This window comes from Idiotropiscis lumnitzeri, chromosome 12 (assembly GCF_059441095.1).
Source record: "Idiotropiscis lumnitzeri isolate Australia: NSW breed Sydney's pygmy pipehorse chromosome 12, RoL_Ilum_1.0, whole genome shotgun sequence".
NCBI lineage: Eukaryota > Metazoa > Chordata > Actinopteri > Syngnathiformes > Syngnathidae > Idiotropiscis > Idiotropiscis lumnitzeri.
Window position 1 is genome coordinate 4,177,672 of NC_142402.1, and position 17,192 is coordinate 4,194,863.

The 17,192-nt window shown below is 40.8% G+C and overlaps 1 protein-coding gene across 4 annotated transcripts in view; it reads right to left on the bottom strand.

The window, feature by feature from the left end:
- dlgap1a (discs, large (Drosophila) homolog-associated protein 1a) overlaps nt 1-17,192 on the bottom strand; it is a 94,863-nt gene that overhangs the window by 41,688 nt on the left and 35,983 nt on the right. For 3 of the 4 annotated variants that reach the window (XM_088310589.1, XM_088310588.1, XM_088310591.1), the window contains exons 2-3: nt 8,981-10,472; nt 940-1,154 (exon numbers count right to left, since the gene is read on the bottom strand). In XM_088310589.1, the coding sequence (XP_088166715.1) occupies nt 940-1,154; nt 8,981-10,354 (1,589 nt within the window). In that variant the 5' untranslated portion in view covers nt 10,355-10,472. The remainder of the gene's footprint in view (nt 1-939; nt 1,155-8,980; nt 10,473-17,192) is intronic. The other variant, XM_088310590.1, reaches the window with a different exon arrangement.

The window sequence follows — 17,192 nt, forward strand, 5'->3', positions numbered from 1 at the left end:
CAAAATGTGTTTAGGAATGTGGCGGCACAATATATCAATATAAAATTAGCACGCTTAGCGCCTCCACGTTTGCCTCCTTGGTGAATACACTACTTTTTTTCATTTGTTACCACAGAGGGGATGATTCGCATCACACAGCTCCTTGCTGCTGCTATGCACGGATTTACATATAGTACAAATAAAGTCCATGCTACTACGACGCAAGGCCTAGCATTCAAGTAGCCGCAAATACTCTCGGGAGTACAGGCGACTTCTAACTAGTTAGGCGCTGAGTAGTGTGAATTGTTCACTGTTACATGCCGCTGATTCGTGAGCGTGGGGGATCAGAGCCCTTTGAAAAAAACGCAACTTTGACGATCTCGAAATTGCATTGTCTGGGATTGTCTGCTGTCTGCGCTCGTGCTCACTGCACTCTGTGTGGGATGATGGGGATGCATGGGCAGGTAATTCTACGCATGCATTAACTGCCTCAAATACTTTGACTCAATCAATTACAAAAAATAATTAACGCTTGTGAGCGCGATATGATTGACATATATATATATATACAGATGTGTGTGTTTGTGTGTGAAATAGGTATGTTATCTTTCCATGTTAAATGTACACATCACAGTTTTACCACAATTTCACTATTATAGAAATATCAGAAAAAAAATTATATTTTTGCGTAATTTTTTTTTCTTTCTTTGGCACTATACGCTATAATCCCCCCCCCCACACACACACACACACACGCACACCCCATCCTTGTGTACTTCCTGGTAAGGTTATTTTTTTGTGTGCTAAAATGTTTTAATTGAATGAAGGATGCTCATCAAGACACGTTGGAATTGTGAGGGTGGATTTTCTTTTCTTTTCTTCTTTCAATCATTTCTGTGAAAATCATGTCGTTTGATGCAAGACGTACAGTCCTAAAAAATAATCCAAAGGAAATCTTACTGTAGAGTGGTCATCTCAGTCAGTGATGGCTGCGTGGCTTTCAAGTAGCTGGCACGTCGTGCCTGTATCTTGGGAGAAGGTTTGGGACTCCCGTCTGAGTCTCCGCTGTCATCCTCAGCCATGGCTTTCACATAGCTGCCGCTCCTCATCCTTCGACATGGAATGTCATCCTCCTTCCCCAAAGGAGAGAAACCGCTCCACTCATCCTGAGGTACCTGGAAATTTGTGCAGGTCAACAAACAATTACCATCAATGCTGTCTTCGTTCCTGGTCCCACACTGTCTCACTAAACTGTGTTGCTGGTACATAGATCATTAAAAACATGGAGCGTGCAGAACAAACATTAACTATACAAATTCAACTTTAACAGCTGAACAAAAAAAAGACTTGACTAAAATGATATTATAGTTCCTACATCCACTGTTTTGCAGATTCATGGGGTTATGATACTGTTTGTTTGCTAATTACTAGAGTAGAACCTGTGTGTGTGTGGGTGTATTTGTGTTTGTATGAGGTCTGAAATTTCTCTCAGGCTAATTCATACATCTGCTTTCCAGGAGTCAATTAAGTTCACCAACGCACGGCCTATAGACATGGAAGAGTAGACGTGTATCAAATGAATATCAAATTCTTGAGACAAGTGTGTATTTTCTAATATTATCGCAATCATGAACCAGTTTCAGTAGAAACACATAAATAGTGTTGTTTTTATATAAGCAATGAATAATAGTAATCATTGAGCCGTATCTCCATGAGCGGAAAATACTTGCAAATAGTTTATACTTATCGCACATAGTTTCTCTTGTGCAAGGAAATGTTGAACATGTTTTGAAAAGTAGCAAGTGTTTGCATTTTCGTTTTTATTCTCCAAAGCAACGAACGTGGTTACCAATATTATATATATAATATTATATATATATAATAAAGCCATTTGTGCGTAGCATGCAAAGGAATTTGCTGCTCCGCAAGGTTATTTTAGTTTGGGAATTTTAATTAGAGCTAGTTCCTTTTGAGTTTATTTATTTATTTATTTTTTTTAGTTAGTTAGTTTTAATTACAACCGGGTCAGGGTGTACTCTGCCTACTGCCCAAGACAGTTGGGATGGGCTCCAGCACGTCCGCGACCCTCGTGAGGAAAAGCGGATCAGGAAGTGGATGAATTTAATTAGTTTTCAGAATGGCTTTTTTAGTTTTTTATTAGTTTCAGTTTTTTCAAAACAGTTTTAGTTTAATTTGGGGATTTTTTATTTTTTTGTTTTAAAAAAAAGACAAAACATGCATTGTTTGTATTTACCAAAAGCTATCATCGACAAACCTGGCCAGCCAAACCCACGTTCTTCAAAAGAAAGTAAAGAAAGTTGGTATGGAAAGCCCGCCCTGCCCCATGGCTCAGCCCTATTGAAAACGAACCTTGCAATCAAATTTTTGCATGTGAAGTGAGGTATTCTTCGCGAGCAATCTCACTCTTTGGCAGGCGAAGTCCATCCTCATTCAAAATGGCACGCGGGAGAGACGGTAGTTTGTTAACATCATTTAGCATTAAATCAGTTTGTAATAACTGGAAAAAACAGTCATTAAAACCCCAGCAACAGACGGTATTGGAAACATTAATTTCAAAAGAAGACGTCTTTTTATTCCTGACATCACATCGCGCTGTATATATATATATACATATATATATATATATATATATAATATATATATTTTATATTATATATATATATTTTATATATATATATGTTTATATATATATATATATAGAGAGAGAGAGAGAGATAGAGAGAGAGAAAGAGAGAGAGAGTGACAAAAAGAGAGAAAGAGAGAGCAAGAGACAGAGAGAGAGGGAGAGAGAGTGTGCACGAATGGTATGACCGAGTACAGAGAGACTGGAACTGGCATATGTTAATTATTTTATTCAATGAGACAATTAATAATTATGGTTTGATCTTTAGACACTTGTATGTGTGTAGTAGTCACTCCCACCACCACTGCTCTTCAGTTTTTGGAAGATTAGTGCCAGTGGGTGTAATGCTAGTGGCATGTGTCAAGAAAGCGTTTGTGGCCTTCATACTAGGTAGTGTAAATTTGACAGATAATAAAAGAGACAAGCAGCAGGCGAATTTCACTGCTACTCTGTCTAATTATGCGTGAGTCACCGAGGAAAAAAGGATGAACGGATCTGTTTTCGATACGTGTGTGCGTGTGTGCGCGAGAGTGTGACGTAAAAGAGACACAAATGAGCAGTTTGGCTATAAAAAGCGAATGCGGGGAAAGGACCAGCTGCAGCAGCATCAGCAGTGCCTCTCACCCACGCACAGTCCTCGCTTCCACTGCAGCCTGTACTTGTTGTGCTGCAAAAGCTGAGGAACAGTTGAACACTGTAATGCAGCTGCTGATGGATTGCGTTGCTAATGTTTGACTTACGTTGATTAATGTTTGATCACAAGCAGAACTCGGTATGTCTTATTTATTCTAATGTTGACAAGGCATGTGAATTTCCACATTGCATATTTAAAATTGTTTATTTACAGATCCAACTCATCTACTGTTTGTCTTGCTTTACTGTACTGTATAGCCTGTAGGATGTTTAGCAACCCTGGCTGTTGTGATGGCTGGAAGCGGTATCTCTCTACAAATAACATGTCACAATGCAGCTGCTCTATTGCTGCTACATTGTACAGTATAAAAAGAGCCTGTAGATTTGACACCACGGATTCGTAACTGCTCAGGGAAATAAGCAGATTTTCAATTAAAAGGAGTGACACTCAGACCACGACATAAACATTGTGACCTTTTGTGTGTTGTTTCGTAACTTATCAATATCATTGCAAACATTTTCTGGAACACATGCATTTTCATAATATTGTAGAACATAAAAAATTAACTGTTAAGGGTCAGTATTTTTTAGCAAAAGGGCAAAGAGAGAGAGACAGAGGTAGAGTGAAAGGCTTACAAAGAAAGACGGGAAGGAAATCATCAAGAACAACCTTTTTATATGCTAAGAAAATTAGAATTTTAACATATTTAGAAATTAGTATTGGAATATAACCGTTTTATTTGGGCTTAGCATGCCTTGCCGCTGTCTCATTTGTTCACTTTACTTACAACATTATACACTGCTTTCATAGACGCAGATCAGAAACCAATTTTTTTTCTGCCTTTAATCTGATCTTCTGTCACCATAATCTCAAATTGTTATTCTTCCGGTTTGGGGTCGCCACTGCGCGCCATCCTTGTCAATCTCTGCCTATCTTCTGTGCCCTCCTTTTTAAACAGCAAACGCCCTCATGTCTTCCCTCAGTCACCACATCTTGACTGGCAGCTACATCTTCATCAGATTCACTCTCAAACCTCAAAATATTCATCTCCACCACCTCCAGTTCTGCCTCTTATCATCTCTTCAGTGCCACTCTCTATAAGATGCACATCATGGCTTGCCTCACCACTTTCTTATAAATCTTTCACTCTTTTATCACAAAAGACACCTAACATTTTCCTCCACCTGTTGACCCTCTCTTATCCTTGTAGTCTCACTCCTCTCATTCATGCATATATAGGGCCTATTTTCATAACAAGAGTCTAATTGTGGGAGGAGATTTCTTTCTGTAGCTATTTTCTAAGGGTAGCGCAGACAGAAGTGGATCTTTGCGCCATTGTGAGCTGACTCCCGGCCGATCGAAGCGACTCTCAGCTCGTTCCCTTAAAATTAAGTGGGGAGAGAGGTGTGTGGTCTATTGCGGAAGGACTCGCTGGAGTCCAAGAAGGACATTAGCATGCACAAAGTTCAAGAAGCTCATGTAGAGCATGGGCACTTGTAGACCGCCTTCCACCCGCTCTGACTTGATCCCGATTGCAGTCACATGTCCACCCAAAACTCCTGCTCATTCGCAGCTTTTTGGTACTGCTCCCTCAATATTCTCAAGGCAAACAATGCATGTGCGCGGAGTTGCGGCAGTGCTTCCCCCAAATACTTACCAGTACTAGTTCCTGTAACTTCATTGAATTACTAAATATGTCATGTCCTTTATATTTTCTGCATTCTCCCTGCTCTTAAAAATTGGCACCAACACACTTTTCCTCCTCAGACATCTTCTCACCCTCCATAATTCTATTGAACAAAATTGTCCAAAACTCCACAGCCACCTCTATTTGATGCTTTACCTCCACGGGTCTACCATCATATATATTATAGAAAATTCACATATACTTACAGTGGAAACCTGCATATTGGCATTTTGGAACCCGCCACCTGTACTATTTTTTGGTAAATTCTTTCTTTTTGGGGGGAGGGTGTGGGTGGAGTTTTATAGGGGCGGGGATTAACCCCTGTTTAAAGTTTATCTTTTTTTTTTTTTTTTTAAATTGTTCGAGTTCAATGGTTTTCACTTATATGTGGATTTTCAGTATTTTCAGGCCCGCCCAGGGTCTGTCCCTGCGAATACATCAGGCCACTGGATATATATTCAAAGACAATCACAGGAACAAAGAGCAGTTGCTGGGGAGGAGTTTTCAATGTCAACAATATTGCAGTTACAGTACTGTATAGTGCATTACCTCCTTGTATTTGATTTATCAATTTCTGGTAATGTAGTCACATTTTTCAAAGCTAAATCTATGGATTACCTTTAAGCAAACATTTTACTGATAAGAGTTGATCACATAAACCTATGCATGTCTTGACAGATCTTAATTAATGCTGTTTATAACCCAACCTTTGATATTCTTTCATCACGAATTAAATTATGTTTGTTCTTGAGAGGAACAAATGGACTTAGTAAAGTTGTTTTGAAATTGTACGGCCTTGAATGGCGCCTTAGAACAGTTTGCGCCAACCCTCCTGTACACTAGGTACGGTACTCCAGCAAAGCAACAAACAACACGACAGCTTCCCAACATCAGCTCAACAAAACAGACCCCACATCACAAGTACAAAAATACAAGAACAGATACATTACAACAGCAATAAGAAAAAGCAAGATAACAGACTGAAGAGTAGGACAGAACTGAGAGTAAATTAAAAATGATGTTTACAAAGAGGAGAGGATGTTGTTCTTCATGAGTTCATGTTATTGCTTAGCATTCAGAGAGTAAGGCTGCTACTGACTGCACTTACTTCTCTATTGAGCTAAAATGGTGTAAGGAGGAGAAGGAGGAGGAGGTAAAGGAATAAAGAGGCTCTCCAAACCAAGAGGGACTAAAGGAGGTGCAGGTGGGTGGCAGGGGGTGAGGTGCATTAAACGCCTGAATGTAAGTTGGGTAAGTGAATGAGAGTCAGGGAGAAGGTGGCAGTGGGGAAGCTACGGGTTTGCAATGTTCCCTCAAAAGCTTTAGGCACTATTGATTTCCAAATACAAGATGCGTACAGTTATTTGTAAGTTTAGAAGTCTATTTTGGAGTCACGGCAGGAAACACAGTCTTTAATTGAAATAAATGCAATCTGTGAGACCTATATATTATGCCGGAATGAGTCAAATATTGTTTGTTATACAAATGTAATGTATGACTTAAATCACTATCCATTGTAGGTCCACTGATGCAATTCACAAAGGATAACTTTGAACAATAATTTATTCATAATTTCTACTTTAGCCATGTATCATAGTAGTCATAATCCAAGATTTATTTTGACTACATTTTCAAGATTTTGTTGGTGTAAATTAGTCAGGGCCAGGATGGCTCACCGCGAACTTTGAACACAGAGACGTGGTTCAAATCACGCACAAGCTAAAGGGTTAACATCCAAGTGGATCCCTAGGCAAGAGCCTTTACACTAAAATTGTGCCAAACATATCATGCACATAATCCCATTTAATGTTTAAGATCCATAGTTTGTTCTCCTAAGAATTTTAAGTTTAATTTCTCTTGAATCAAGGCGCATACGTTGGCCCAGAAGAGCGTATTCCTTTTCCTAGTCATCTTGTCGCTGTGATGTGTCATTCATCCTCCAATGTGATATTTATATTTCACTGCAGAGTACTATAAAACAATAATTTATTATTATTTATTGAAATGTATTTGATTTGATTTAATTTAATTCAGCCATCCATTAAATTTATCTATTTGAAATTTGAGAGGAGCCTTATATCATTTCAAATGCTTGTGGACAATGTGAGTGTCAACGAAGAACTGTTCCTGGAAATAGAATGGGCAACTGCATCCTCACATTAGCAGGAACGATTCATGTGACATTATTCTTGGCTTCTATCTTTTAATACGGTGCAGTCTTTGGTGGAACTAACTGTTCGCCATTTAAAATTCTCCACCGTTATGTATGATGGCGTAAATAGCGAAACAGCATCGCAAAGTTGCAATATTTTTACAAGAAGGTGAAGTGAATCAATATTTAGCTATTCAAAGTTCGAGAAAAAAAAGTGCATGCTGATTTTTATACGAAATACTCTCAATAATTTTGCAACGCTAAGGTACACTGTCTTATGTCTTATTAAGTTTTGCACCAAGACCAAAGATCCAATTGTAGCCAAGGTCTCCAGGTGTGTGTGTTGCTAAAAATGCTAGAGAATAGGAGGAACAACAAAAAGCATTACAAAAATGTTCCTGGCTAAGACAGACAGTATATTGAGACAATATTGTCCGTTAACAGATGTCCACACAATGCACTACTGTCACATTTTTCTTTTTGAATTCAGTGGCAAATTACACCAAGTCTTGCTAAGAGGCTATGCGACTCCTGTATCAAACCATGCCCTTGCCAATTCAATCTAATTGGCCCAGTTTCTGAGGAGAAAAAACGTGTATTTGAGGTCAAGTATTTGTTTCTTTGTGTACAAGGACTCTTGATACATTGCTATACACACATACATATATTACTGTATGCTGGAACCAACAGCAATTTAAAATCAAAACAGAAGTCATGGGGCAAATGCTGCCAAGGACCTGTTTTATGTTGCTCTAAATGCTGTTCATCTTAAAAGATGCATACTTGTCAATATTTACAAACTGCCAAGGCTGACTTTTGCTTCCCAGAATCCGTACAAGTGGAAATGGTGGCAGAGAATTCAGCTGACAGGCTGAGGAACCATCTTCCACTTTTACTCTGACAGGTAATCTCCACAGCAAACCTAAAACCTTTGCCTAAGAATTCAGTTAAGGTTCCCTCAGGTGAGTCTTCATTTGTTCATTACTTATTCTGGTGTGTAGCGAGACTTATCTTAGAAGCATTAGTAGCTGTGCTGATAGTGGATGGATGACCTTATAAATGGCTGCAACCATAATTATTATTTTTTCGTTGTGCATCAGATATTCTACACTGCACAGTAATATGGATTTACAACGCTCCAACTGCATTTATGTGCTTTACGTCTCTCCTTCAACTGATCTTTGCGCCACGTTCTGTCGTCTCTCCTTCAACTGATCTTTTCACCACGTTCTGTTTGTCTGTGTCATTGTGGTCAAGGTTTCAGTATTTTCTTTAACGATGTATGGGGTACCTTAACCTGGCAATGGTGTTTACCAATTACATACGGAAAATGACATGACATGACATTCATAATATGTCAGGTACTTCTCTATTCCTTGGTTTTGCCCTGTTCAGTTGCATGGGCCTGTAGAATGGTGGAACTTGATGCCCTTTAAATTGGAACAGCTCTTCTGTGTTCTCGTTATCCCAGTAGTTGTAGTGTCTCAAGCAGAATGTGCTTAATGGCTAAAATGACCTATGACCATTTTTATTGTATATTATCACTGTAATATTTTAGATATTGGCAAATCCCACATGGTAAACTATCTGGAAAGACGATGTCTGATCACTTATACTTGAATAACAAATAAACACTTTAATACCCAAAAACTTAAGAAAATTACGAGCTACAGTACGTCAGAGTGAGATGATTGCTTTAGTTAAGTGTTCGGTTTTCGCACTCTGTATTAAATGTAATTTTAGAAATACACTAGATTGAATACCACTGGCTCAGAGGAAACATTGTCAATGATGAAGAGTAAGTCGAGGTGGGAGGACGGTCAACAGAACGGGGGAGGGGTGAATCAACTGGTTGTGGATTGGAATCGAGGTGGAATTAATTACCTGTAAGAAATGGCAAGTGCGCTCCTGTTGCTGACTGCCCTTAGATTTGACTAGAGCTCTATCTAGGTTTAGGTTACCGGCTCCTGCGCTGGCTCTGAGTTGGTTGTGGCTGCTGTTGTTGGTGTAGACCTCTCGGGCCCTGCTCACCGTTAAGCTCGACGACCATGCCCCTTTCTTCACAACGGGAACGTCCACAAGACCCAGAGACAGCAAGGGACCACTTCCTCCACCGATACCGCCACCGATGTTATTGCTGCTACCACTAACTGGCACACAAGAGGATGGCGCTGCATACTTCACATCGTTGTTGCTCCGGGAGGCTTTGAGTGCAGAATGGTGGTGTGAGTGTCCATGATGTGCATGGGTGTGTGCATGCTCACTGATTGTGTCATAAGGGTCCATCATAAAGTACTGTTGTGACTGGTGGAACTTGTCAGGGTTGTTGCCAGGGTAGCGACCCATTGTCATTGCTATAGGTGAAGGGGAAATGGAGGGTGAAGGTGAGGGTGGTGGTTGGTGGTGGTGAGGGTGGTAGAGACACAGCTCCCGTTCCAGGTTATCATCTGAGCTCCAATATCCAGAGCCTGGTGCAGATGCTGAGCCGTGGAGCTGGTGGTGATGATGGTGGTGACTTCGATGTTTGGGCTCTGCTGATCGACAGCGCTCACGACTCTTGCTGCGCTTCCTCTGGCGCACTCCCATCGGTGGAGCGTCACCTTCTGGACTTGCCCTTGGACCACCACCACCACCTCCTCCACCACCAACACCACCATTAACACTCCCATTACTGGCCCCCTTGACAGACTGTGTGTGGTGTGGCCCCTCCAGTGAATGTGACTTGGTGAACAGTTTCTGGACCGAGTGAACCAGGTGGCGAATCCTCCCTGGGCTGTCATTGTTGGTGTTGGACCCGATGCCCCCACTCTGGGCCAACATTCCTCGTTTGTATTGTAGTGTATGGTAACCATCTCTGGGAAATGATGACTGATGCTCAAAAGGGTCTCCAAAGTTTGCTGGAACCCGGGTGGGTGTTTTACCACCATACCCTCCGCCACCTCCTCCTCCCCCTCCTCCTACATATGGTACCATGGCCATACACTCATCCTTTACCTCAGGATGGTGAGATGAGGAGGTGGAATGGCATCGTCTAGGAAAAGTTCCGTATGGGACAATACTGTTATTGTCAGAGGGGTAGGAGATACGCTGAGCATTGTAGTAGGACAGCTCATTTGGATGTGGCACAGCAATAGGAAGTGGCATGTCCATCTGACTAATCAAGTATGGCTTGCGGTCAACATGCTGACCAAGTGGATCATATGATGGCTCATAGGACACCACATGATGGTGACTCCGGCTACTCGAAAGGCCTTTCATGATGTGGGGGACAGAAGGGTGGATGCAAAACAGGAATGATGTGGATGAGAGATGCCAGGCTGGCCCGTGTTCACTGAAAGGCTCTGGATGACTTTCCCTGAGAGGAGAGCTTCAGACTCTGAAAAAAATAAACATAAAGCAGGTAAGTCATTTTGTGAGGGAGTGACTCAATTAAAAGGCAGCAATTTGATCACGGTGAGACCAAACAAACTCCACACAGCAAGGTCGTAATCGAACCCTGCACCTCTGTTATTATTTAATTTCATTTAATTACAAACCCCAACTCCAATGAAGTTGTGAAAACCAAAATCTACGAATACAAAGATTTGAAAAACCCTTTTCAATTGATATTAAATTGAATTCACTAAAAAGTCAATATACTTCATGTCAAAACATGGTTCCAAAAAGTTGGGACAGGGTGATTTTTACCTCGGTATTAAATTGCAGTTTCTTTTACGAAGAGTCAATAAGCATTTGGCAAATGAGGACACTAATTGTTGAAGCTTTCTTGGTGGAATCCTTTCCTTTTCTTTCTTGATATCCAACTTCAGATACTCAACAGTGCGGGGTCTCTGTTGTCCTACTTTACGCTTCATAATGCGCCACACATTTTCAATGGTCTGGACTCCGGGCAGAGCAGTCTGGTACCCGCAATTTTTCACTACAAAGCCACACTGTACGAACACGCAAATAAGCAGGTGCATCCCTGAAAATGACAATGCTTGTCTGGCCTAATACGTTGCTCCAAAACCTGCATGTTTAGTTCAACATTAATGCTGCCTTCACAGATTTACCCATGCCATAGGCACTAGCACACCCCCATACCAGCAGATACTATCTTTGAAACTTTGCACTGATAACAATCCAGCTGGCTCTTTTCCTCTTTGGCATGGAAAACACAATGTCCATGATTTCCAAAAACAGTATGAAATATGGACTCATCAGACCACAGCACACTCTAAACAGGTGTTTTTCTTTCTTTTTTTTACATTTCTCAACTTTGCCATTCTTTTGTTCAACTTGTGCCATCTTTTTGTACATGCTACATGCATAGTATTCAAAATAAGTGAAAATTCTTTTAATATATATTATTTTTGTGATTATTATTGTAGTTAGTAATAAACATAATAATAATGATAACGATCATCATCATCATCATAATGTTCATCAGTTTGAACATTAAATATAATTTCTTAGAGTGTATTCCATTGAATATATGTTGAAAAAGATTTGCAAGGTTGGAAAAGATTTGCAAATTATTGCACTGGTCCAAAACGCTGCTGCTTGCCTTTTAACTATTAACGCTCAGAAGAGGGAGCACATAACCCCAATCTTGGCTTCTCTTGACTGGCTCCCTTAGCCTCAGGGGGGATTCTCTACAGAATGACCTTCAACATGAGACTGTCGCTGTTCAGCTGTTATTCAGGTATCTACTGTATATGTGTTTTAATTTGTGTTCTAATGTACTGCTAATTTAATAAAATGGGACATTTGCAACGAAAAAAGTCACACAGATGGATTTTAAAAGCATTTAATCACCTGCACCGGGAGACGCCATTTTCCCCAAACAATGCCAAACGCGGCTAGTTACACAGTTGTGTTCCAGAACCTTTCTCACTCTCTCTTGTTGTCACACGAGGCAAATTTGCAGATGATATTGTACAGTCTTCTTCAGCACGCAGTGACGCCGCCTTTGGAAACTCCTTTGTTATGTGTTAGCGAGATGCATGGAGCCGGATTTGCTGTGCCCCAGGGATAGCCCCTGTTGTCGGCTGGCAGGGATGGTGAGAGTCAGTAGCCACACAAACAACAGAGAGATGAGTGTCACAAGGCACTTAACCAACTCTGAGCATTTCTCCTCATTCTGGCTCTCTACGCACCAGCTCCGCTAGATCCCAAAAAAACGATTGGGTCCTCAACCCTACATGTAAAAGACCTCATATGTACAAGATTGAGGAAGCCACCGAAACAGACCCAAACACATGCCCACTTTCTCTGAGGTGCCCAAGTTGGGGAGATAGTTGTATTCGCACCTAGTCTGCCTAGTGAAAAGAAACTGTTCACGCATTAGATGAATTGTATTAGTTTAGAAAATGTGGAATAAAGCATTGATTGAATGATTGATAAATCAAGAGGATGGATACCCCTCTCATCCATCCATTCATCTAAAATAAAGTTTATGTGTGACTCTGTCAAGGTAAAGTGCAAATGGTATACTGTAATGCAGGTAGTCCAAATGTTTTGTGGGCTGGATACAGAATTATTTAAGAATGTGGACCACTTTGAAATATTTTGCTTGTTAGACATGCAAAAAGAAACAAAACAAAACAAACTTAATTAGACTCATTTCACACAAAATACACCAAATACGGTGTAATTTCATCAGTGGTGAGCGGTCAAGGCCTTCAACGCCTTCTCTGCTGGCCTAACATAATCAAGAAATCCTGATCATATTCTTCACATTGATGTCATATTATATCCTAGTGCTAAATTTGCAAGTTAGAGTTTTAATCCAATCAGAATTCAGCTAGCTTGTGTTGCCAGGCATATTTCATAATAGCAGTAGCACACACTATTCGTCCGAGGCCTTCAGATACAATTGTGCGGGTGTCTGTTCTGTGTCTCAAGGGGGCTTTTACAGTCGATAGACAGTTGCAACAGCCAATCAGATCATGAGTTGATGACAGTAAAGCCTTCTTGCGTTGAAGGTGATGAACGCGTCTTGTGATTGGATACTCACTTGTGACAGGGCAATCAACACCCCAGAAAGTTGTAACTAGGGACTGTTCAATAATCCAAAGAATATTCTTGCATTTTTAAACCACAATGGCTGGAAGAGGAAAAAGTGTGGATTTAATTGCAGATACACTTGTGAGGCCATATTCAGGATGGACCTTTCAAGAGAAGTTAGGTTGTCCCACACTCACTCAGTAGTGGGTAAGCGTCTTTCTGTATATTATTTCTCCACCTTTGGTGTCATAACGGATGAGGGGGTCTTCACTGAAGGCATAGGTGTGAAATGCACAGCACGCCACTGAATTTCATGTACTTTTACCTCAGTATAAAAAGTAAACTAATACACAAATTTAAAATTGCAGTTAAGAATTCATTAAAATGACACGACTTTATGACTCAAGTGACTCCGGGCATGCACAAGGCAGTTCAACCCCAAATGGACATGTGTGTCACTGGTTTACTTTTGTAATAATGACAGGGTTGTGGAGAATGTATTTGGCATTCCTCTGTCCTACTTGCTCCGAGAAAAGACTGATTAACACAGTCAGACAGCTCCACTGGTAGATGCAACATTGCGCAGTTGAGATGAGCATTCGCTCTCAAATACACCATACTCACTCTCTTTTCCCATCTCACTCACATATATTACATTTATTAGTGTCTGACATAATACTATTTCTTTTTTCACTCAGAGCTCAATTGTGAACTATGTCTGGTTATTTCCTCCTCTTTTTTCCCCCACAAGTTTAGACTCCTATATGCATAAATTCTCAAGGTGGAGAACGGGTTTGGTAATTCAAAAATGGCTTCTTCCATTACCATTTCCAGGACAGACTCCCTCTGTCTTTTGCAACACATAACTACTAATTGTTTTAATTTTTGCAATAACAGCTGTAAACTAATATCCCCTTTATTAGTCCCACAATGGGGAAATTCGAACCCAGGCCTCCTGGGGAGACTGGGTCCTGAACGCGGCGCCTTAGACCACTCGGCCATCCTGGCAGCTAACAGATTATGGTACTTGGCTGCTGAACTGAAAAAAATATTTGATAATTGATTGTGCCTAAAAGTTGTATTTATGATACTGAATTTGTGTATTTTCTCTTTATGAAAAAAAAAACAATCAGAGACTGATTTTTATTGATGATTGTGGGTTGGGTGTTCACTGAGATTGGACTCACAACAATATGTATAAAAATACATCTTAAAGTTGAAGAAGAAGTGATTCACTTGAAGTGTTGTGTTCGTAAGGTTAGACATTAGAGTAAAAGGACACAAAGATGAGAAGTGTATTTTCTTTCTCCTCCAAACGCAGATAAACATTGACGGAATAAAACTCTTTGGAAACTAATGTGAGCAAACATGCTGGAAGAAATCCTTGTTGAAATGTAATATTTGTGGTCCTTGAACAAGTAATACACACAACACATGCAGCAGCTAGTAAATCAAGACAACACAGTACATCCATCCGTACATTTTCTGTACTGTTTATCCTCACTCGGCTTCGCGGGTAAGGTGGAGCATTAGGCTCGTCACCAGCCAATTGCAGAGCACAACAATTCCTGCTCACGCCTACGGAGAAATTAGAGTCTTCAATGACAAAGCCACGCATGTTTTTTTGGGAACGTGTGAGCAAGCCAGAGTACCCAAAGAAAGCCCCCGCACACACTGAGATAACATAAAAACTTCACACAGGAAAGCCAAGGTTCGAATCCCCAACCTCAGAACTGTGAGGTCACCATGCTCACTTCACGTTCACTGTAGGTGGCAATGATGCCTTGTAAAGCTAATGGGCTTCAAATATTTTACAGATAGAATAAAAGCTGTGATTCCTTTTCAAGTATTGATCACTGCCAAACGGAGATATGGCAGATTATATAACATATGGATTTTCTTATATTCAGGATAAAAATGCAGAACGATCTCAGTGTTTGTGGAGCGAAGTATTGGCACAAGAAAGCATGAAACCATCAAAACTAATGAGGCAATTGGATGCAAAACATCCATCTTCTCAAGAAAAACTGATAAAAAGATACATGTTGATTATTTTCAAAGAAGACTCAGTCACAAGCATGTCTTACATCTTTCTGTCCGAAGAAGCAACAGGCACTCTGTGTGTCTTGTCAAGTTACTTGTCATATTGCCAAGTTTAAAAACCTTCCACACAAATACAGAAGAGCTTCTATTACCTGCAGATTTGAACATGATGACAGGTGTGAAATGGAAAATATATTGCAAAATTGAAGATATGTCAGATGACATCACAACTATAAACCACAGCCCAAATTCAGGAAAGTGGTTCTTTTGAATTCTAAAGGGACAAATCTATGGACATAATAACAAATGAAAAAAAAAAAAAAACTTGTGTATGTAAAACTTGAAGGGGAAATTACAAGAACTCTGCACATGTCAGCTCCCGACTACGACAACAGCAATGGAAATCTTCAGGTCCATGGCCCTGTATTTGAGTTCGTCAGATCTAAACTGGAACATCGGAAAATATTAGAAAGAAATGCTCAATATTTTGGAAGATAGTCACGCCGGTGTCACGGAGATAAAGCTCCATTCATATTAATATCCACTGAATAGATGGAGTTATTGGCCCATTGTGTTAGTTATTGCATCACTCATGGCTCTAGTCCATAAAGAAGGTGTTTGTGAAGCTGTTGTCGTGCAGACGTTCGCATTGTGACGTTGAAAGGCTTTTTTTATGGTGGGGGCTTCACATGGACTTTGAAGTACTCTGCTGCTGCCAGCTTCGTGTTTGTTTTAATCAACGCCATTAAATTATCGCTTGAAGGTACTTCTTTTTTAGGTTGAATTATGTTGATGTTAGTGTGCAATAGAAATATAAGGTATAATACAAGTTGAACAGAACAGTGATTAGGAACTCAAACAAGCTGGCAATTTTTTAACTTCCTGTGAAGTTGTCATTTTGACAGGAAACCGGAGTGCCCAGTGGAAACCCATGAAGGCACGCGGTGAACATGCAAACTCCACACAGGAAGGCCGCAGCCGAAATCAAACCCACGACTTCTGCACTGTGAGGCCATCGTGCTTGTGAAGGTGGATTCTTAAGCGCTGACACAGGAAGAGATGTTAACAAGGTATTTATTATGACCGTCAAGCAAAATTACAAAATCACTATAGGGAGTATTCTCTTATCAATTTCGTATACTATTAGGATTCTATAATTACAACTGCCGGAATAGACGTTACGAAAAACGCTGGTGGACGCAGTCACACCAGGAAATAAATCACGAGATAACAAAAAGCGCTTGCAAGGCAAGGAAACCGAAAAACGAATAATTGCTTACCACGAAAGGGTTAAGACAAATCCAAATGCGAACGATAACAAAAAGCGAGCCGAGAAGTAGCTGGTAGTATCAAACAATAAACAAACACGCAAGAGCAAAACACGGAACCAATCACGACAAGAACAAGAACTATGAGCATGAGCATAAGCATGAGCATAAGCATAAGCAGAAGCATGAGCAAGGCAGGATAATAATCCGACGCGGGTATGACCGCGTCTGTGGCTTAAATAGTCAATAATCAGAGTCTTGATCAGTTGCAGCTGCGTGGCTCGTGAGCGCGTCTCGCTCGTGGCCAGTTCCAGGAACGAGCGTCGTCGGACCACGCCCACTTAGCTGCAACCACGACAGACGGCTCGTGACAGTGCTCACCAGTCATCCACCGTGCCGCCAGCCAGGAAACAACACATATTAAAATGCTTGCTCCCTGGCATGACAAAGATTGAGATGGAAAAAAAAACAACAAACTACATCCCAAAATGGGGCATGCCAATCTGCCGCTTTAGTCATCACAAAAATGCCTTAAAATCACTTCAGATTCTTGTTCCAGGCAAGTCCCACCGACAGGAGGCCTTGAGGACGACCCAGGACACGCTGGAGAGACTATGTCTCCCGGCTGGCCTGGGAACGCGTGGAGATGCCTCCAGAAGAGCTAGGAAATGCGGCTGGGGGAAGGGAAATCTGGGCTTCCCTGCTGAAGCTGCTGCCTCCGCGACCCGACCCCATTTAAGCAGCAGAAAATGGATGGATGGACATCATTTATCGAAGTGTTCAGCCCAATTAAGTGT